This window comes from Macaca mulatta, chromosome 3 (genome assembly GCF_049350105.2).
Source record: "Macaca mulatta isolate MMU2019108-1 chromosome 3, T2T-MMU8v2.0, whole genome shotgun sequence".
NCBI classification, from domain to species: domain Eukaryota; kingdom Metazoa; phylum Chordata; class Mammalia; order Primates; family Cercopithecidae; genus Macaca; species Macaca mulatta.
The window spans coordinates 192,175,781-192,199,096 of NC_133408.1; the positions used below are offsets into that span (position 1 = coordinate 192,175,781).

General features: G+C 44.3%; 1 protein-coding gene and 1 long non-coding RNA gene across 7 annotated transcripts in view; one reads left to right on the forward strand and one right to left on the reverse strand.

The window, feature by feature from the left end:
- Window positions 1-868: 868 nt before the first annotated feature.
- LOC106997738 (uncharacterized) lies at window positions 869-8,286 on the reverse strand. Its single transcript, XR_001443941.3, has 2 exons — window positions 8,092-8,286; window positions 869-1,381 (listed from the first exon to the last, which is right to left on the reverse strand). It is a non-coding gene; the product is annotated as an uncharacterized LOC106997738 (long non-coding RNA).
- A 124-nt stretch (window positions 8,287-8,410) lies between these two features.
- Window positions 8,411-23,316, forward strand: part of ACTR3B (actin related protein 3B) — a 127,118-nt gene continuing 112,212 nt past the window's right edge. For 3 of the 6 annotated variants that reach the window (XM_077995200.1, XM_015135211.3, XM_077995202.1), the window contains exon 1: window positions 8,411-8,548. In XM_077995200.1, the coding sequence (XP_077851326.1) occupies window positions 8,505-8,548 (44 nt within the window). In that variant the 5' untranslated portion in view covers window positions 8,411-8,504. 6 annotated transcript variants of the gene reach the window in all.

Consider the following 23,316-nt stretch of genomic DNA (forward strand, 5'->3'; position numbering starts at 1 on the left):
CCTCCATCCTGTGCCTGCTCTGTTGCTCCACCCCATTCACTGTGACCTCCTTGTTTCCCAGCACAACTTCTGCTGGAAAGGACCAAGTTAATATCTGGTGAAGATATTTTTGTAATGACATAGTCTTGCTTTATTCATTCTACTATAATTACATGAGAATTCCTGCTGTCCTGCTTCTGATAATGTTCTAGAATGAACATCAATAAGGAGAGGAGAGACCCTTGGAAAGCCAGCTCCTCCAAAACCTGTTGCTTGTGAGATTGCACAATGGCAAGAAACATTTGGACCTAGTTTTTGGCAGTACGCTGTGTCCAGATTGCCTGGAATCCAATTTACGCTACTCAGCAGTTTCCCTCCCTATTGGCAAAATAATTTAATTTTTATTGGATACCACTCAGTCTCTAGGACATATAGTGATTGCGTGATGGGAATTCATGGTCATTTGTTACTGAAAATAGACAACATTCAAGGTAAAGAGCTCAAAAGTAGAAAAGTGTATTTAAAATGTTAGTCTGAAGGACTGATCACTGAGATTCCTTCTGGCTCTAACACCTATTATACCTATGCTTACCAGATGCTGGTTTTGCAATGCTTTAGCGGCTCCTGTTTTCTCAAGAGAGCCTAAAGAAGGTGCTCAGAACAAAATTAAATTTTAATCTAGGCTAATTTTCAAAGTATGAGCCTCAGTTTTCTTATTTGATTAAGAGAGGTATTTATAATATCTACCTCGTGGGAATGTTATGAAGATTAAATGTAATGGTGTGCTGAAAATGCTTTGGAAATGAAGATATTATTGTAACTCAGTTCTCCATAAGAAATGAATAGGAAATTGTTACAAACTGTCAGCTGAAGAATGATGAGGTTCATATATTTGGAAAGGAGAGCTTTATTTCTCAAAAAAGCCTGCAGCCTGGAGGAGGCCCATTCTGACAGGCTGGGAAGTGTAGCCTCTGGCCAGAAGCTGGAAATAGGCACTTTGAAGGTTGAAAGAAGAGACAGGGATTTACACTGAATGGAGTGTAAATATACATATTCAATAAGCTATAGGTGGAACCATGAATATTCATGAGACGGGAAACATGCACATGTGCAATTGAACTTCATGCTTCTCCATGGGTCCCATGTTCAAAAAACGGTGGCATTGAAAGTGTGATCTCAGGGTGGAGTTTTCAGGACTCTGATGTCAAAAGGTGAAGCAGAGGACTGGAAAACCCTCACAGTGCATCTTCGTAGACTGGCCAGAACTGCTCTGTGGTTGGTGGTCTCTTACCAGGAAGGAATGATGTTCAGTTGTGCACAAACCGTGAAAAGGGAAGGGTGGCAGTCCAGGCTTTGACTGAACTCAGTGGTGGCATCTTTGAAAGGCCTGGTTTCTGTTTACCTTTAGGGAAGAAAGTCAAAAGGCAGTTAGAAAGGGAGGGGGTGTAACCAGCCAAGTCCAGCCTCTCACCCTGTATTAGCCAGTTTTGATGCTGCGGATAAATACATACCTGAGACTAGGAAGGTAAATAGGTATGTATGTATGTATGTATGTATGTATTTATTTATTTATTCTGAGATGGAGTTTCGCTCTTTCACACAGGCTGGAGTGAAATAGCGTGATCTCAGCTCATTGTAACCTCTGCCTCCCGGGTTCAAGCGATCCTCCCACCTCAGCCTCCCAAGTAGCTGGGATTATAGGTACCCGCCACCATGCCTGGCTAATTTTTGTATTTTTAGTAGAGATGGGGTTTTGCCATGTTGGCCAGGCTGGTCTCGAACTCCTGACCTCAGGTGATCGACCTGCTTTGGCCTCCCAAAGTGCTGGGATTACAGGCGTGAGACACTGTGCCCAGCTGATAAATAGGTTTAATGGACTCACAGTTCCACATGGCTGGGGAGGCCTCACAATCATGGCAGAAGGTGAAAAGCACTTCTTACATGGCAGCGGCAAGAGAGAATGAGAGCCAAGAGAAAGGGGTTTCCCCTTATAAAACCATCAGATCTCGTGAGACTTATTCACTACCATGAGAACAGTGTGGGGGAAACTGCCCCCATGATTCAATTATCTCCCACGGGTCCCTCCCATAACACCTGAGAATTATGGGAGCACATTTCAAAATGAGATGTGGGTGGGGACAGAGCCAAACCATATCACACCCCATTATGGCTAGGAACTCAGCTTTCAAGGTTTCTCTGGGGTCCCCTTGGCCAAGAGGGAGTCTGTTCAGTCAGTTGTGGGGCTTAGAATTTTATGTTTATCTCTCAAACCCTAAATCTTGTCTGATAGAGTGGATGAACTTATTAAAATGCAGCTCCCCAGATTTCATCTCTGGATTCCGAGCAGTGGGCATAGAATCAGTGATTGATTCTGATGAGAGGCACATGGAAGCACTCAGCCTACTTTGTTGAATGAATAAATGAAGTGGATGTGAATTGAAATTGGAAGGATGAGAGAAGCTTTGAACAGAGTTTTAAAGGATGATGAGAATGAGGTAGGTGAGGAATGTTCTAGACTCAGAGCCCTGCACAAACACCTGACAATACAGAGGGTTTGAAGAACAGTGTGTGGGCATAATGTGAGACGAGATTGCAAAGGTAATTTAGAATCTGATCTTAGAGAACCTTGAATGCCAGAATAAAGGTTTGGATCAAATTCCAAAGAAAAACACATCACTGATGGTTTTAGGGAAAGAAGACTGACATAATACATACATTTTGGAATTCCGTCATGATGTCCCTCATAGCAGTATAATTTTCCTGAAAGATGTCTTGGAGAGACAAAAGCCTGGAGACAGGGTGGCTAGTGGGAGGCTACTGAGCAGTTGAGCAAGAACGACAGTTGGAATGAAAAGTAGGGGATAGAGACACAAGGGAAGCGGTGGGGTTGAATGACCAGGGCTTGGCAGCTGAGTGGTACAGGAGGGAAGCAAGAAGAGAAGGGGGCATGGAGGGTCACAGTCTGAGTAACTGCCCTTGGCAGAGACAAAACATAGCAGAGTTGGTCTGAATACGTTCAGTTCTCTAGGTAATTTTCTTAAGACTTGTGGTTTGGGGTCTGTTATTAACTCGCTGAACTCACTCAACACACTCCGGCCAATCAACTCTTGCTTGGACCATTTTCTCCTGCTGTTGCCAAGACATCAGCGAGGCCCATTGAGTCCTGTGACAGGCCCTTCCTCTTAAAGGAGAATGCCAGCTACTTTCAAAGGAACGGGGTTCTAATTTTTTTGGTACTCCTTTCTCGTTTGCATCCTCATGGCAACAGGGAACACACAGCTTGCTCTTGCCTACAGCTCTGAGATTTAAGATTCGCAGAGCTGCTGGGTGGGCAGGTTTTGAAGACAGCCTGTAGTTTTTGTGTTCTTTATCCTTCTTGGCCCAGCACAACTACTTAAATGCAGGACATTAAGATCCCATTGTCCGGGGGCTCATGCACTAAATCCCATTAGATAGACAATCTCTAAGCCCTGATTATTTTGTTCTTAAGCTGTCTTGATATGCATAAATATACGGCATTGCCAGAATCAAATGGTGTTTATTACAAGTTCATTTGAGAGTGGTGTGGATATAAGGCAGTACTTGGGATGGTAGTTATGAAACGGTCACATCGTCTGCTAGAGGAGATGCTGAATTGTATAAGGGAGGTGTTCTGGTTTCCATGTTTCTCACTGTGGGCAGCAGGTGGAGTAGGAGGCCATTGTTACGTAGAAGCACAATAAAGAGATGCTTCTTCCTGCTGACAAAAGCCAACTAAAACACTTCTCTCATGACAAGTTGAATTTAAGGCACAAATCAGAAAGCAGGCTGAGCTACTCAGAGAAAAGATTCCTAGGTTAATATGCATTTAGTAGCAGGAATTTTTAAAAGTATATTGGAGAGGGCAAAACCTCTTTAGCAATATCATTAATAAAGATAGTACTTGACCTGCTTTTTTTTTTTTTTTTTGAGACAGAGTTTCGCTCTTGTTGGCCAGGCTGGAGTGCAATGGCGCGATCTCAGCTCACTGCAACCTCCACCTGCTGGGTTCAAGTGATTCTCCTGCCTCGGCCTCCTGAGTAGCTGGTGGCAGGTGCCACCACACTTGGCTAATTTTGTATTTTTAGTAGAGACGGGGTTTCACTGTATTAGCCAGGATGGTCTCCATCTCCCGACCTCAGGTGATCCACCTGCCTTGGCCTCCCAAAGTGCTGAGATTACAGGTGTGAGCCACCACGCCCGGTGAAGTGTTTCTTATAGAATAGGAGGTTTATACCTCTGTGGGTGTTTTGCCTTAGGTACTGTCAAAACTGATGCAATTAGTTTCTGATGTATAGGAGCATACAATCTAGGAAGAATAACACAGAAGAATATACAGAGAATTGTCTTAGACTGTTCAGGCTGACATGACAAAATACCATTGACGGGGTGGCTTAAACAACAGAAATTTATTTTTTCACAGTTCTGGAGGCTAGAAGTCTCACATCAGCGTGCCAGCAGAGTTGGGTTCTGGTGAGGCCTCTCCTCTTGGCTCGCAGACAGCCGCCTTCTTTTGTTCTCACAAGACAGTGCTGTGTCTTCACACAATGGCCATTCCTCTTCTCGTTGATCAAACCCAATTTCAGTCAGGTATTGGCAGCCATATATTTCAGAGGAGATGAGGCCCCTCTCCAGCCCAACGGGGTCTTCTTCAATGATCTAAGTGAATTCAGTCTATCAGAGGTGACTGTTTCATAACTACTATTCTGAGTCCTGCATCATCCCAGCACCACCTTCAAAGGAACTTGTGATAAACACCATTTGATGCTGGCAATGCTGCACATCTATGAACATCAATGAACCATCCAGTGACTGCTTTTGGTGTAGGTTGGAATTGTGGGTTGAAGTGTGTCTCCTACAGAACGTGCTGAAATCCTAACCGTTGGCACCGGTGAATGTGATATTTGGAAGCGGGATATTTGCAAATGTAGTTAAGTTGAGATGAGGTCATTAGGGTGGGCACTAATCCAATATGACTGATGTCCTTATAAGGAGAATGCCATGTGAAGATGCAGACAGTGGGAGAAGGCTACGTGATGATGGAGGCAGAGATTGGAGTGATGCACCTGCAAGCCAAGGAATGCCAAGGGTTGCCAGGAGCCATCCGAAGCTGGGAGAAAGATATGGAACAGAACCTCCCCTAGAGTCTTCGAGAGAACATGGCTTTGCTGACACTTGGATTTGGCCTTCTGGCCTCCAGAACTGTGAGAGCATCAATATCTCTTGTTGAAGTTACCCAGTTTGTTGTTCTTTGTCATGGCCACCCCAGAAAAAGAACAGAAAAAGAGCTGATTAATGACACAAGAAGAGAAGCAGCTGGGAACTTCTGGAAACATTTCCTCCCACTCCCTTTGAGAAAGGGCATCACGATGGGGCATTTCTTCCACTGTTTTTGTCCATCATGATTTTGGTGCATGGAGTGGCTGCAGCCATCTCAAAACTGCACGTGATAAGCTGAGGACAAACATTAACATGCAGGGCCCTGGCAGAGCTGAACGTACAGGCCCATGATGATGCCATCGAGTGGACAAATTATCCCGGAGTCGCTGGATTTCCTATCGTGTGAGGTAACAAATTTGCTCTTTCCTCGTGCCACTTTTAGTTAGGTTTTCTGATATCTGCCTACAAAACATCTTTGATATTTCAAGGGTTAGTGGTATCTAGAGGAAATCACTGAGGTCAGGAAATCTTTTGTTTTCTACCAGCTGCTGACCATAACCATCAATCCCAGTAAGTCCTATGCAGAGAAGATGCTCCCTGAACACGCACACCCTTTATTACTAGTCAGTCCAAAATTCCTACACATGCTTCTTCCCTGGTGTAGTAGCTGGGTCCTATACAAGCCTTGAGATCTTTCTTCCTGGGCTTTATACATGTTTTCCATCCCAGAAACACTCTTCCACCCTACAGTCTCCTCCTAGCTGCTCTCTGCCCACCTTCTGGGTTTCAGCTTCAATACCATTGCTTTGAGAAGTCTCTACTGATTCCCAAGTCAGCCCCTCTATGGCTTGCTGGGCACCCTGGACTTGCCCTGTCTTCGCATTGACTACACGGTATTGTAATTGCCTGTTTCCTGTTGCTGTCTCCCAGTGGACTCTCATGGGCAGAGACTCTGAACATCCTGTTTACTGCTGCATGCTCAGTCTAACACAAAGCCTGACTCACAGCAGGCGCTTGATATGTCTGTTAAGTGAATAAAATAAAAGACATGGCAGTGTCAACAGTCTGTAATTTAGAATTAATCTATGTTTAGGCCAGGACCATGGAAAAAATAGGGAGTTGGACTGGGAGCAGTGGCACTTGCCTGTAGTCCCAGATACTCGGGAGGCTGAGGTGGAAGGGTCCCTTGAGCCCAGGAGTTCTGTGCCACCCCGAGTGATGGACCTGCACTAAGTTTGGCATCAATATGGCGCCCTCCCAGGAGTGGTGAACCACCAGGTTGCCTAAGGAAGGGTGAACTGGCCCAGGTCAGAGATGGAGCAGATCAGAACTCTCATGCAGATCAGTAGTGGGATTGTCCCTGTGAACAGTCGCTGCCCTCCAGCCTGGGCAACATAGTGAGACCCTATCTCTAAGAAACAAGCAAAAAGAAAAGAAAAGAAAAGAAAAAGAAAAGGGAGCAAGGCAGGGCTTTGGCAAAACACAAAGCAAGCCAGCCAATCTCTGACCCCAGCCTTGGGCTCCTAAACTGGGATTCCTCCACACTTACTCCCTTTTATTTTCTTCCCATTTACTTCTCTCTTCAGTTCTCCTGAACATTCTCTAGGTCTGGGCCTTATTGGGCACTTATGAGTTAAAAAAAGAAATGATAATGGGTTACCTAGGAGTGGTCAACATATCTATCACTTCTAGGTAAAAAACACAATGTTTTAAGTACCTGTAAAAACAACATGTCTCAGCTGGGCGTGGTGGCTCATGTCTGTAATCCCAGTACTTTGGGAGGCCGAGGCAGGCGGATCACGAGGTCAGGAGTTTGAGACCAGTCTGGCCAGCATGATGAAACCCTGTCTTTACTAAAAATACAAAAAATTAACTGGGAATGGTAGTGGGCGCCTGTAATCCCAGCTACTTGGGAGGCTGAGACAGGAGAGTTGCTTGAACCTGGGAGGCGGAGGTTGCAGTGAGCTGAGATTGCACCACTGCACTCCAGCCTGGGCAACAGAGTGAGACTTGTTTCAAAAAACAAAATAAAAAAACGACATGTTTCCAGAAAGCTCCTAAAAAATTAGTATCAAGAATTTACGATCGGGCAAGAAGCAGGAAGCAAGTGGCAAGTGGGGCTTTCAGTAACTTTATAATATAGTAGGTGGTGTTTGCCTTCTTTGGTTTCGGTAAGAACTTTTGGGCAATCATCCCATCTTTGACACTTGAAAACATTTTCCAGGAGTGATCTTGGTGTGATTAACTCAGTCTAAGGTCATTCATTCCTTAAGGCTGTCCAAGCATTTGTTTTGCAGATTTTTCTTCTGAGAAAAATTTAGGCAGTGTTAAGTATAATAATTCCAACTAATTTTTTTTTTGGTTTGTTTTTTTGAGATGGACTCTCGCCCTGTTGCCCAGGCTGGAGTGCAATGGCACCATCTTGGCTCACTGCAACCTCCGCCTCCCAGGTACAAGCGATTCTCCTGCCTCAGCCTCCCGAGCAGCTGGGCTTACAGGCGCCTGCCACCACCCCCGGCTAATTTCTGTCTTTTTAGTAGAGAAGGGGTTTCACCATGTTGGCCAGGCTGGTCTGGAACTACTGACCTTGTGATCCGCCCTCCTCAGCCTCCCAAAGTGCTGAGATTACAGGAGTGAGCCACCGCGCCCAGGCAATTCCAACTAATTTTTTTTTTTTTTTTTTTTTTTTGCTATATGGGGAAGGTTACTCAGTCATTCAACAAGCATTTGGGCACTTCCACATATACACCAAATACTGTGCTAAGCACCTGCTGCTCATCAATAGTTATTAAGACAGACTCAAGCCCTATCCTAGAAGATCTGATAGTCCAGTACGGGAGACAGACTACAAATACATAAATATAAAAATATAAACACTTTGCTTTAAGGGTTAGGAATGAAACCAACACTTTGTTGAGGCAGAGGATACAGTACCGGTAGGGGACCTAGTCAGGGTGATCAGGAACAACTTCCCTCGCAAGGTGACATTCGAGCGAAGAGTTACAGGATGAGAAAGGCGCCAGGCCTCGGAAATGGGGTCACGTTCATGTAAGTTGGTTAAAAATAAACCCCAATCTCTCCAGCAGCAACGTTGAACGTGTGGGGCCAAGAAGCCTCGCTGCCAGCACTAAAGATGGCGCGCCAGGGGAGGGGGCGGGGCACACGCGCGTTCTGATTGGTCAACCCGGGAGTGACGTCACGTGTCGGCCGCCGAGCATCCGGGCTCCTGGCGGCGGCGCTGCGGAGGCTCGCGGGAGACGCGGCGCGCAGGGCGAGCGGGTGGCCGAGCGGACAGCGGCGGGGCGCTCCCGGGGGGCCAGCGGGGCCGAGCGCCGCGCGTCCCGAGCATGGCGGGCTCCCTGCCTCCCTGCGTGGTGGACTGTGGCACCGGGTAAGAGCCGCTCGGCGCCCACCCCCGCTCCTCCGCGGCCCCGCTCCCGGCCCCCGGCGTCCACCTCACCTGGAGGTCGAGCTGTGTCCGTCGCCCCGGGCTTGAGCCCCGCGTCCACCTACCTGGGCAGGTGGGGCGCCGGCCGCCGCTTCCCTCCAAGCCTTGCCTTGACGTCGTAAAACCCCCTCTTCCCCGCCGGGAAGGGTCACAAGAGGAAAAGCACGGAGGGGAGGGACGCGGTGCCCACTCTGAGCGAGCCCGGCGCTCCTCGCCTCCCCCGCCCACGTGGCCGGGTCCCTGGACCCGCAGCCCGGCTCCGGCCGCCGCCGGGGTGGACACCCTGAGGGGCACCGGGAGCGCGGGATCTCCCCTCCTAGGAATATTCGCCAGCGTGAGGCACAGATCACTGCAGATCCTTTAACGTCACTCACCTCCTAGCGAACGGTGTCCCTGCCTTCCAGCGTTCGCAGCACTGACCCTCGTTCTGTGCCCGCGTGTGCATGTCATTCCTCCTGGCTGAGGATTCTTTACCACCTACTTGTGGAGAGAATTGCATCGATCTCCCAACTTGACACCCTTTTTACTGCCCTCCCTGCGCTTTTCCAGTATGAAATGGCACACTCAGGCCAAGCTCTCGCTTTGGTTTGCATAGATTTGCCTTTTCGCTGAAAGATGATGTGTTTAAAAAGACTCCATTTTGAAAAACACCCTAAATTTGGGAAAGCGTGTGTGTGGAATTGTGGTACAGGTTTTTGTTTTTAACTTTTTGAGTGTGACCCCTTCGATGCCGTTAAGCTATTAAAGAGATCGTAGGAAATGTCCCGAAATATCGGTGACCCAAGTTAGCTGGTTGTAGTAAGCTGTTTGCTGAATCCATGTAGCTGGTAGTTTGGGAATACAAGCTTGCCTGCTTGCGTTATGGATGTAGTGCTTAGTAAAATAGCGTGGAAGTAAATTTGGTCTCTTAGAGATTTTTTTCAAGAAGGGTTTTTAATCATTTTTGCCACAGAATGTTCCACGGCATGTTCACCTTACCCTTGATTCTTTTCTATAGAAAAATGCACTCGGTTTGGTTTCCTTGACAACCTTGTGGGGGTGCCGTCTTTAATTTGCTACAGTCCATCTCCTACTGGTAGTTCCTTCCTTTTTACTGCTGAAGCGACCAGAAGTGGTTGTGGACTGGAAAAATCTGCCTCTTTGCTTGTATGAGTTCTTTTTGAAATACACATCATATCAACCTTTGTAGCTGTTTATTTTAGAACTTGCTTTTCTACCTAAAACTTAACAAGACAAAGTCAGTGTTGTTGATACTACAACTCCTCTTAACTCATGCCCTCCTCCCCACCCCCCCCGCCCCGTGGGTTCATCTCATGTCCCCTCAGGTCTGATTGTGTCAAGAATGAAACCAGCAGATGAAATTATTTTTCATTTCCATATTTGCATGTGAGATTTTTGCTTTGTGTTTTTGGTCTTGCAGAACTATTGAAGTATAAAGGATTTCTTGATAGTAGCAATAAAATAATGCTCACAGAGTTGGCATACCTTTCATATTAGTAAGTCATGGACCTTACTCATCTCTCTTGCTATAAATACCCAAAATGTCATGCTCACTTTTGACCTTTTGAGGTAAGTGATTAATGTAGCTTGGCTCACTTGGAGATTCAGCTTCTATAGATCGCTATTTTGTGGCCCAAAGTCATGCTTCAGAAGTTGGTGTCAAGACTTAGAAACGGTGGCAGGGAGTCCCCGTGTGAATTCCCCATAGCCAGTGTATGGCCAGAAGGAGCCTGAAAGAGCCCGAATTTTCCAGCTTGAGCACATCTTGTATTTCCCAGAGAGCTAAAATGATTTTTGGCTTCAGTTTTGCCTCAAAATAGGAAAAAAAAAAGGTAAAATTCAGATAAAAATAACCAAGCCAAAGGAAAAGAAGGGACCTAGGAAGTCACCCTGAGCTTTAGCCCAGTGGCTGCTGAAGTTGGTCCGCACATTTGAGCTTAGTCTTCCTATCCAACAACATCATAAGAGTCATAGTTATGTAATTTCTGTCATCAGAAATCAAGAGAAATATCTGTTTCTTGGGTGAAAAAAGCCTTTTTTGTAGTACTAAATTGTAAAAACATTAATGTGGAGCTATACATAGTGGGCACTAATGATTTATTGGACAGTGTGATAAACAGTATTTTTTACAAATAAATTTCATCCCAGTATCCTTGAATCCTCCTCTGCTAAACTCTGAGACTGAGTGAGCACTGGTGTGCTGGGGGCCAGGATAATATGGACAAAGGGATCTGCCGAATCCAAAAATAAAGCTTCATCTATTTAAAGAGATGACTAGGCTGCATAGTTTTCAGAGAATATTTCACAACTCCAGTCTCACTTCTCTGAGCCAAACTTTTTAAATGAAGTCTTTTGCATTTTTCAACTTACTTTGAAATAATTTCAAATCTACTGAAAGCTGGAAGAGAACAAAAAACTACTGTGTACTCTTCTTCCAGTTTTACCAACTGTTAACATTTGCTTTGTCACAGTCTGTATGTCCATACATATTATTATTACTTTCCTGCACTGTTTGAGAGTAAGTTGCAGACACCACTTCCTTTTATACCAAAATACTTCAATGTCTACTTTCTGAGGACACATTTTCTCTTCTAGAATCACATACTAATCATCAAAATCAGAAAATTTAACATATGTACAAGTAGTATCCTGTATACAGTACAGATTCTTGTGTTTTATGGAATATCACCCATAAAAGACCTCCCCATCTAGCGTCATACATTGCATCTGGTTGTTGTCACGTCTTTTAAGTCTAATTTAAACTGGAATAATTCCTTAGCCTTTTTTTGTCTTTCAAGATGTTGACATTTTTGATAGCCAGTTGTTACCTAGTGTTTCTCTGTGATAGATACAGGATATGCATATTTGTCAGGACTGCCACAGAAGTCCTGTGGATCCTTCTTAGTGCATTCCATCAAAAGGCTTAAGATAGGGACTTGCCTCACTCTTGATGAGGTCCACTTGAATCGTTTGGAGAGGGTGATGTCCACGAGATTTCTTCACTGTTCAGTTACTGTTTTCCTTTGTAATTAAGAAGTCATTTGGCTGGGCGCAGTGGCTCATGCCTGTAATCCCAGCACTTTGGGAGGCCAAGGTGGTGGATCACCTGAGGTCAGGAGTTTGAGATCAGCCTGGCCAACATGGTGAAATCCCGTCTCTACTAAAAATACAAAAATTAGCTGGGCTTGGTGGTGTATGCCTGTAGTCCCAGCTACTTGGGAGGCTGAGACAGGAGAATTGCTTGAACCTGGGAGGCGGAGGTTGCAGTGAGCCAAGATCGGGCCACTGTATTCCAGCCTGGGCGACAGAGTGAGACTCTGTCTCAAAAAAAAGTCATTTGTGGGGAAGTATTTTATGTAAGTATTCTTAAACTTTCATCCGTTAGATTTAAGCATCCATTGGTGACTTTTTTTTTTTTTTTTAAAAGACGGAATCTTGTTCTCTTGCCCAGGCTGGAGTGCAGTGGCACAATCTCTGCTAACTGCAACCTCTGTCTCCTGGGTTCAAGCGATTCTCCTGCTTCAGCCTCCCAAGTAGCTGGGATTACAGGCATGAACCACCATGCCTGGCTAACTTTTTGTATTTTTAGTAGAGATGGGGTTTCACCATGTTGCCAGGCTGGTCTTGAACTCCTGATCTCAAGTGATTCACCCACCTTGGCCTCCCAAAGTGCTGTGATTACAGGCGTGAGCCATTGTGCCTGGCCCACTGTGATTCTTGCCTGAATTGCTTATTATGGTGATGATTGCAAAATGGTGATTTTTAAACTCTATTATTCTGTCTCCATTTATTAGTTAACATTTTATCTTAAGGGAGAACTTATCCATAGTCCTCATTTGTTTGATTGTCTGTATCAGTTGTCGTTCTGTTCAAAGAGTGATAATCCATTATGCTGTCCTTATTGTCATTAGTGGGTTATTATCTATTGCCTTGATTTGTTTTGATGCTTAAATTGTCCCAGATTTGGCCAAGTGAAGCTCATTCAGGCTGGCTCCCATATTCTTTATTTTTTATTTATTTTTTGAAATGGAGCCTCACTCTGTTGCCCAGGCTGGAGTGCAGTGGTGTGATTTCGGCTCACTGCAACCTCTGCCTCCCTCTGAGTAGCTGGGATTATAGGTGTACACCACCATGCATGGCTGTTTTTTTTTGTATTTTTAGTAGAGATGGGGTTTTGCCATATTGGCCCGGCTGGTCTTGAACTCTTGACCTCAGGTGATCCGCCCACCTTGGCCTCCCAAGGTGTTGGGATTACAGGTGTGAGGCACTGCGCCTGGCCTTCCATGTTCTTTAGACATGTCTTCATTTTTTGAGCATTCTGCTGTTATCAAAATAATTCAAGGGGCTGGGCCCGGTGGCTCACACCTGTAATCCCAGCACTTTGGGAGGCCAAGGCTGGTGGATCACCTGAGGTCAGGAGTTCGAGACCAGCCTAACCAACAAGGTGAAACCCAGTCTCTACTAAAAATACAAAAATTATCCGGGCGTGGTGGCTCAAGCCTGTAGTACCAGCTACTCGGGAGGCTGAGGCAGGAGAATTGCTTGAACTGGGAAGCGGAGGTTGCGGTGAGCCAAGATCTCTCCACTGCACTCCAGCCTGGCGACAGAGTGAGACTCCATCTCAAAAAAAAAAAAAAAAAAGCAAGGATATCTTTTTGTATTTTTTGCCTGAGTATCTGTGGTTTAGATTTTTAGAAATGGGATTTCTGGGTCAAAGAGCAAATGCGTATGTAATTTTGCTAGGCAGTGTCAAATTCCACTCATTAGTGTGCATTCTCACCAGTAATGTGTGAGGATACCTGTGTCTTACAGATTCACCAGTAGAGCCTTTGCCAATTTGTAAAATTACCAGCCTAGGAGAAATGATATCTTAATGTCTTTGTTTTGTGTTGCTGTAACAGAATACCACACACTGGGTGATTTATAACAAAAAGAATAGAATGGTGAAGGTGACAGCAGTTAGTTGGAGTGAGCATCTCCCAAAGTTCTACAGTGTGGCCGAGGACCTTGATTGCTTGATTTTACATTGTTCTTTATTTTACTTATTTATTTTTATTTTGAGACTGGGTGTTGCCCTGGCCTGTTTGTTTGTTTTTTTTTGGAGACAGAGTTTTGCTTTTGTTGTTCAGGCTGGAGTATAATGGCGTGATCTTGGCTCACTGCAACCTCTGCCTCCCATGTTCAAGTGATTCTCTTGCCTAAGCCTCCCAAGTAGCTGGGATTACGGGCATGCACCACTGTGCCTAGCTAATTTTGTATTTTTAATAGAGATGGGGTTTCTTCATGTTGGTCAGGCTAGTCTCGAACTCCCGACCTCAGGTGATCTGCCTGCTTTGGCCTCCCAAAAAGCTGGGATTACAGCCGTGAGCACCTGGCTTTTTTTTTTTTTTTTAATAGCCATTGCAAATATTGTGAGATGTATTGTTACAGGAAGTCCCTTGCCCTCCCAAAAGCTACCCCACTTCTCTGTCAAGAGAATGGCCCAGTTCTCTCCTGAGTCCACAAAGGGGAGGTGACAGGATTGCTTTCATGTACATTATATAATGCAAAATTTAAAAAATCTTCATCTGAATACTTTTTGTTTTATTTTGAATAATCAGCCATCATGGTCCCCATTTTTGTCCCCAACTTGAGATGTATGAAGGCTTTTGGTCTCCCTGGGAGTGGGTAGTAGTGTGGAGGCAGCCAGGGCATACCTGTACACTGACTTGAGACCAGTTCAGTAAAAGTGCACACCTTAAAAAAAGAAAAAAAAAAGTTTATTTGGCTCACAGTTCTGGAGGCTGCAGTCTTAGAGCATGGTGCCAGCATCTGCTGAGGCCCTGCGTGCTGTGTCATCCCATGGTGGAAGATGGAAGGGTAAGAGCGGGTGAGATTGTGAGCATGAGAGAGGGCTGTACTTCATATTTTAACAACCCACTTTCATGATTATGATAATCCTTGGGTTTATTTTTTCTGTCTCTTCATTTCTCTAGCTTTTCTCTGGGGTTTTGGTCTTTTGCTTCTTTATTTTTAGAAGCTCTTCATGTATTAGGGTCTTTTGGGTTCCGCAGACCACTCCCAGTTCTAGTGATTTGCTAGGAGGAATCAGGACTACAGTGAAAATGTAGAAAGCAAATCAGCCAAGGGAAAAGATGTGGGGTGGAGCCTAGAGGAAACTGGGGCAAGCTTCCTGAGTCCTCACCCAGTGCAGCCACGCAGGATGCACTTAATTCCTCCAACATCAGGCTGTGACAACATGTGTGCAATACTCTGTACCAGGGAAGCTCCTCAGAGACTCAGGGCCCAAGATTTTCACTGGGGGCTTGTCATGGAGGCACCCTGTGCATAGCACGTGCCAGAATTCCAGAGTCCCAGAAGGAAAGCAAGGCATTGGCATAAACCACATTGTTTGCCACTCTAGGTGCAGTGAACTACTTTTAGCATTTAGGGAATGATGGGAACCCCCCAACTCCAAGATCCTAGATGCCAGTTAAAGGCCATTCCTCCAAGCAGGACTTTCTAAGAGACTGCAGTCTCAGGCCCATTAACTTTCTTTTGCACGTAGGGAATATTAACCCTTAATGATATATATTGCAAATATCTTTCCCTTATTTATTATTTGTCTTTTACCATGCAAAGTTTGTTTTCTTTAGGCAGTCGGATTTATTAATCTTTTCTTTATTGTTTCTAGATTTTGAGTCATAGTTAAGAAAGGTTTTTTTCATTCCCAGATTATGTGATGGTTTCTTTTTTCTTTTTCTTTTTTCTTGAGACAGTCTCACTCTGTTGCCCACACTAGAGTGTGGTGGCACAGTCTCCACTCACTGCAACTGCCACCTCCTGGGTTCAAGCGATTCTCTCGCTGCAGCCTCCCGAGTAGCTGGGACTGCAGGTGCGTGCCACCACATCGGGCTAATTTTTTTTTTTTTTTTTTATTTGAGACGGAGTCTTGCTCTGTAGCCCGGGGTGGAGTGCAGTGGCCAGATCTCAGCTCACTGCAAGCTCCGCCTCCCGGGTTTACGCCATTCTCCTGCCTCAGCCTCCGGAGTAGCTGGGACTACAGGCGCCCGCCACCTCGCCCGGCTAGTTTTTTTTTTTTTGTATTTTTAGTAGAGACGGGGTTTCACCGTGTTAGCCAGGATGGTCTCGATCTCCTGACCTCGTGATCCGCCCGTCTCGGCCTCCCAAAGTGCTGGGATTACAGGCTTGAGCCACCGTGCCCGGCCTAATTTTTGTATTTTTAGTAGAGATGGGGGTTTCACCATGTTGGTCAGGCTGATCTCAAACTCCTGACCTCAGGTGATCCACCCACCTTGGCCTCCCAAAGTGCTGGGATTACGGATATGAGCCACTGTGCCCAGCTGGTAGTTTTTTTTTTTTTTTTTAATGGTTTCATTTTTTTCATTTAAATCTCTAATTCATTTGGAATTTATCCTGAGATAAGGTATGAAGAATGAACCCAGTTGGATCCACTTTTGTGTGTGTGTGGCTATGGCTGTCCTGTTTATCTCAACATAGTTTATGGAAAAAACCCAGCGACTGGAGATGCTGCCTTTATCATGTGCTACATTTGTCTATGCAATTGTGTTTCTTTCTGGATTTTGTATGGCGTTGTATTAGTCTATTGGTCTGTTCATAATAGCAGCACCACACAGTTTTAATTAGGCTACTTAGAATGATTTCATTTCTAATGGTTCCAGCTTCCCCTGCCCATCTAATTCTTTTTTAGGGCTTTCCCATATATTTTTGCTTGTTGTTCCTCCAAGTGATCTTTATAATCAGCTTCTCTAGTTCCAGGAGAGAAAGCCTGATGGCATTTTTATTGGGATTGTATTAAACTTAAAAATTAATTTAATGAGCATCATCATCTTTATAACACTGAGTCTTCCTATCAAAGAACATGGTTTATCTCTCCATTAGTTCAAGTCTCTTTTGTGTCTTAGGAATATTGTAGTCTTTCCGCAGGTAGATTTCTTGTTAACTTTATTTATATCTATGTATTTGATTTTTTTTTTTTTTGCTATCATAAATGGTGCCTTCTCTTTCATTTTATCCTCTGTTTTTCTTGAATATATGAAGACAGTTTTTTCATTTCTAGATTGCATGGTGGTTTTTCATGGTAGTTATTCATTTTATAACCTGCTGCTTTACAGAATACTCACGTTATTTGTATGAATTTTTCCCTTGATCCCTAGGGATTTTCAGGTATAAAAACTTGTCATTGGGCCCAGCGCAGTGTCTCAAGCACTGTAATTGCAAGCACTTTGGGAGGCCAAGGCGGGCAGATCACTTGAGGCCAGGAATTCGAGACCAGCTTGGCCAATGTGGCAAAACCCTGTCTCTTCTAAAAATACAAAAAATTCAGCTGGGTTTGGTGGCACACGCCTGTAATCCCAACTACTTGGGAGGCTGAGGCAGGAAAATTGTTTGAACCGGGAAGGCAGAGGCTGCAGTGAGCTGAGATTGAGCCACTGTACTCCAGCCTGGCCAACAGAGCCAGCCTCCGTCTCAAAAACCAAAACCAAGACCTGACAATGGCAAAAGAGATTGTTTTACCTCTTCTTTTTCATTTTTAGGGACTCTAACTGCTTTTGTATTGACATAATGCAGGGGCCAGTACCTCCAAAACAATGTTAACTTAAATTAGAGTGGAGTTAGTGGGCATTATTATTTTATCCCTGATTTTAGTGGGATAGTCTGTTTTTTTTTTTTTCCCCCCATTTATTGTGGTCGAAGAGGGTTTGTGAATGTTCTTTGTATTCTTTTTTTTAAGTCAGAGTTTCACTCTTGTCGCCCAGGCTGGAGTGCAGTGGAGCGATCTCGGCTCACTGCAACCTCCACCTCCTAGATTCAAGTGATTCTTTTGCCTCTGCCTCTCAAGTAGCTGCGATTATAGGCGCCTGCCATCACGCCCAGCTAATTTTTTATACTTAGTAGAGACTGGATTTCACCATGTTGGCCAGGCTGGTCTCGAATTTCAGACCTCAGGTGATCCACCCACCTCGACCTCCCAAAGTGCTGAGATTATAGGCATGAGCCACTGTGCCTGGCTAGGAGATATAATCTTTGTAAGTTCTGAGTTTAATGTAGCTATATGAACTATCTTATTAATGATGTTATTTAGGGTTTCAGTTTTTTTTTTTTTTTTTTTTTTTTTTTTAACTGAGACTGAGTCTCCCTGTGTCACCTAGGCTGGAGTGCAGTGGTGCCATCTCGGCTCACTGCAGCCTCCACCTCCTGGGTTCAGGTAGTTATTTGCCTCAGCCTCCTCAGTAGCTGGGATTACAGGCACCTGCCACCATGCCTGGCTAATTTTTTTTGTTTTTTTTTGTTTTTTGAGACGGAGTCATGCTCTGTCGCCCAGGCTGGAGTGCAGTGGCCGGATCTCAGCTCACTGCAAGCTCCGCCTCCCGGGTACACGCCATTCTCCTGCCTCAGCCTCCCAAGTAGCTGGGACTATAGGCGCCCGCCACTTCGCCCGGCTAGTTTTTTGTATTTTTTAGTAGAGACGGGGTTTCACCATGTTAGCCAGGATGGTCTCGATCTCCTGACCTCGTGATCCGCCCGTCTCGGCCTCCCAAAGTGCTGGGATTACAGGCTTGAGCCACCGCGCCCGGCCTTCCTAGCTAATTTTTGTATTTTTAGTACAGACAGGGTTTCTCCATGTTGGCCAGGCTGGTCTCGAACTCCTGACCTCAGGTGATCCACCCACCTCTGCCTCCCAAAGTGCTGGGATTACAGACATGAGCCACTGCACCTGAACTCACTTGGGGGGTGTGTGTGTGTGTGTGTGTGTAACTAGTCTGTCTTGGACTGAGAATGGCATACTAAGGCCTCCTGTTATTAGTCTCCTATTAAGGTCTCCTTGCATTTTCTGTGGGTCCTGCTTTATGAAAGTTGTTGCTGCCATGTTGGTTGTCTAGATGGAAGTAATTTGTATCTTCACTAGAGCTGTCGTTTTAGCATATTAAGTAGCCTTCTAATTGTTTTCTCAGCAGAGTTCTACTTTGTCAGATATCAAGATGTGTGATCCCTGCTTGCTTCTCCTTTTGTTTATCTGATGTATGTTTGTCCATCCTTTTATTATTCTTTCTGAATTGTTTGTACCCAAAATATTGTTTGATTTTGCTTTTTAGTCAGTGTGAAAATGTTGCCTTTTATTGGATGACTTAAGCTCATTTATACTCATAGATAGGTGATTTTTAAGCATATTTATATGTATTGATAAGATTGATATATTTGGCCTTAGTTTTGCAATATTTACATGTATATGTATTTAAACATAATCTTTTGCCATATAGTCCATTTTGTTTGATTTATATTATATCTTTTTTGGTTCACTTTAGGGCAGACTGTATTTTTGTCTAATGGTTATCATTATATATAGTCCTTTTATTCGTGGCTGTTTTCTGTTGGCTCCCAACTGTGAGTAATCATGAAATTAGCTTGCATCTCTTCTTCCCCTCCCGCTTCTCCTTTTCAGCATCTGATTTGCAAAAAAAAAAAAAAAAAAAAAAAAGCCTTCTAATTAATAGAAATTATTAGCAGTCAACAAGTTTATTATATTTTATGTGCATTCTTTTCATGTTGCATTGGACCTGTATTGACAGAGGACAGAGCCATAAATTACTATACTTTTTCCCTTACAACTGCCATAAAAGCTTCATTTAAGAAAAGTTCTCTGTAGCATTGATTTTACCATATGTCTTATATCCTTTTCATACTAAAAGATTCTTTAATAGTTTATTGGGCATATGGTGCTATAAATACACATTCACGTAACACTACTTCCTGGAACCTCCTAAAAATGAACAAAACTAACCAAAAATAGAGAAGAAAGCAGCTAAAATTCGTATCACATTTTATGAAATTTCCAGTGAAGTGTGGATCCATTTGCAGGAGGATACTGAGATGTGGCATTCCTGCCCATCTCTGGCTGGTTGCAGGTGTCTAAGCATACGTTTCTGTAAGTACCACTCACAGTCCTTACAGCAGAGCTAGGAGCTGATGGATGAATGGACCACTGCCAAAGAAGCATATTCTGGCAGCAGCTCCTTTCCATCCTAAAATATGGCAGGGCATGCTGGGCTAAAAGAGGGATCATGTAGTAACAGTGTCATTATGTTCTTTGACTTTGTGTCACTAAAGGAGAAAACCTGTGAGGATGACCAGCTTATATCTGATCAGAAATTGCTAATATCTAAGATAAGGCATTTCCCCTTAAACCTGCCTGTCCTCCACAGTGAACTTCGGAATTAGACATATGCCCAGAACAAAGGATTTAGTAGAATTAGTAGGAAAGTAAACCCAAATTCAGGCTCTGATTGCTCACTGTTCAGCCAGTTCTTCTAAACAACCAGAGGACTACACAGAGATTCAAGACATTGTATTCAGTATCATTGTAAGCAGGGCGAAGAGTTGTTGAGCGAGCAGGTCCAGGGAGCCCTGCACCCATTCGAAGCTGAGTGTGAAGCAGAAAGGACCCACCATGGGACTGTGCACAGAAAATAAGGAAAGAAACATAATAAACAAAAATAGATGAGAAAGTATACTTTGGAAAGAGTACTTCAGTCATTAGAGTGGCATTTTATTTTTTTATTCTTCATTTTTTGAGATGGAGTCTCGCTCTATCCCCAAGGCTCGAGTGCAATGGCTTGATCTCGGCTCACTGCAACCTCTGCCTCCTGGGTTCAAGCCATTCTCCTGCCTCAGCCTCCTGAGTAGCTGGGATTACAGGTGCCTGCTACCACGCCTGGCTAATTTTCGTAGTTTTAGTAGGGGCGGGGTTTCACCTTATTGGCCAGGCTGGTCTTGAGGTCCTGACTTCAGGTGATCTGCCTGCCTCAGCCTCCCAAAGTGCTGGGATTACTGGTGTGAGCCACTGTGCCCGGCTAGAATGGAATTGTACATAAAACCACTTTGCTTTTAAATTTAGACAGCATGAGCTCAATCAAACAAAAGAACAAAGAAGTAATTTTAAAAGATTAAAGAAAGCTAAAAGGAGGACATGGAGGTCAGTGAGCTGACATCCATAAGGAAAGAAATAGAAAACTGAAATCATTTCAGGAGTGAAAAGCATGTTGGGGGTTGCATGAGGTAGTACCAGTGGTTCTGAAATCTCTGACATGGAGGATCAACTTCCTGAAATTACATAGACCACGGTAGGAAGGAACAAAGGGGTAATGGTGATTAGAGAGAAGATGGAAGCTGTGGGAGAAGAGTCCAGAAGGAATCTACTGTAGTCAGAGCTGGTGTTCCTGAAGAAGAGAACAGAGTGTATGGAACAGATGTAACATTAATAAATAAAAGACAAAGTTTTCCTGGAATATAATGAAAGATCATATAATATTAATATAAGGACTCACTGTGAACTGGAAAAAATTCACTGAGTCATTAAAATGGAAGCGTATCCTGGTTAATTTATAAAACCTGAAAGATAGACCAGGCACGGTGGCTTGTGCCTGTAATCCCAGCACTTTGGGAAGCTGAGGCGGGCGGATCACCTGAGGTCAGGAGTTCCAGACCAGCCTGACTAACAGGGAGAAACCCCGTCTCTACTAAAAATACAAAATTAGCCAGGTGTGGTGGCGCATGCCTGTAATCCCAGCTACTGGGGAGGCTGAGGCAGGAGAATCGCTTGAACCTGGGAGGCGGAGGTTGCAGTGAGCTGAGATTGCGCTGTTGCACTCCAGCCTGGGCAACGAGAGTGAAACTCCATCTCAAAAACAAAACAAAATTTAAAAAAACCCCTGAAAGATAAAAGAATCCTATATTTAAGCAGGAAAAAAGCAAACTGGCCACCTCTAATGGAAAAAATAAAATCACCTTAGTCTGGGGGTTTTCAGCAATGTAATGTGCCAAAAGGTGATGAAGCAATGCTTAAGAATGTGGGGGTGGGGTGGGGTGCGGGCACAGTGGCTCACGCATGTAATCCCAGCACTTTGGGAGGCCAAGGCAGGAGGATTGCTTGAGCCCAGGAGTTGGAGACCAGCCTGGGGAATGTAGCAAGACCCTATCTCTATTCCCCTGGCCCCCGAAGGAAAAAGCCGGGTATGGTGATGCGTGCCTGTAGTCTCAGTAACGTGGGAGGCTGAGGTGGGAGGATGGTGTGAATCTAGGAGTTCCAGGTTACAGTGAGTTATGGTTGTGCCACTGCACTCCAGCCTGGGTGACAAAGCGAGACTATAGCTCAAAAGAAAAAAACGAGTAGGGGAGTTAGGGCAAGAAGGAAGACAATGTGATTGGATTGAAATGTCATTAAAATGCAGCATAATAAGACATTTACAAATGGGCAAAAGCTCAGGAATTAATAGCATTCAGAAACCTCACTGAAAAATCTACTTGCAGATATAACCCAGCCAACTGAAAGATGAATCAGTGAGGGCTCCAGAAATAGAGAGGTTGAAGTATAAAGATACCAGCTTCAATAATTGAATAATCTTTCTTGGAGAAATAAGCCAGAACGAAAAAAAAAAAAAATTGAATAAATACTGACTCAACCTTAAAAATGTCAACACAATGATAACATGCCCTAGCAAAATTTCCTGAAAGTCAACAATATCTTGGGGGATTAGGTTAGGATTGGGCTGGGGACGGGGAGTGGGAGTGGGAGCAGGAGATAGCACCTTGCTAATTGTTGTATCTTTCAGAATATGTAGTTAAGGAATACTGTTTCATTTTTTGAAATTGATAAATTGAGAAGGCTATTATACTAAAAACAGACTTTGTATACCTTTGAAATGTACAAATTGAGAGGAAGAAAAGCAAATAAAATAGATTAGGGAGTAAAAGGAAACAGGCAACAACAAGGAATAGTACGAAAGTTAAAACAAGAGTAAGACTGTTCTGTTGCACATGAGACGACCTCACCTGGCATGGACTCAACTAAATTCACTTTCTGTACTAAACGAAAACTGTGTTGGTTACATATAAGTCAGTCATTCAGAAAGTAAAAGGATGGAAAAAAATTCAAAAAAGAAAGTAAAAGGGGCCGGGCAGGGTGGCTCACGCCTGTAATCCCAGCACTTTGAAAGGCCAAGGTGGGTGGATCACTTGAGGTCAGAGTTCGAGACCAGCCTGGCCAACATGGTGAAACCCCGTCTCTACTAAAAATACAAAAATTAGCTGGGCATGGTGGTGGATTCCTGTAATACCAGTGACTCAGGAGGCTGAGGCGGGAGAACTGCTTGAACCTGGGAGGTGGAGATTGCAGTGACTGGAGATCGTGACACTGCACTCTACCCTGGGCAACAGAGTGAGACTCTGTCTCAAAAAAAAAAAAGAGCAAAAGGATGGTTCAAAAATAAGCCAAACGCATAGTAAAAGAAAGCATGAGTATTGATTGCAAAGCAAAAAATTTTAAATGAAACAAGGGTTTAATTGTTATTTTTTGGTTTATTTATAAATGTTTGATTTTATCATTGTACTCTGACCCTGCCAGTTAACTGTAAGTGCAAAGAACCTTTGCTTTACACATTCCAGAAAACTTCTGGAGAAGGCTAAAGACAGGGAAGGGCAAGCGCCCAGCAGTGTGGGGCAGGAGAGGGGTCTCACTGTAGCCTGAATATTTTGGGCTGTCCACACTTGCTCCTAAGTCCTCCAATTCCAGTCCCACAGGTAGCTGGGCACCAACCAGTTCCAGAGCCTTTAAGAATCTAGGGTGTGGCCGGGCGCGGTGGCTCAAGCCTGTAATCCCAGCACTTTGGGAGGCCGAGACGGGCGGATCATGA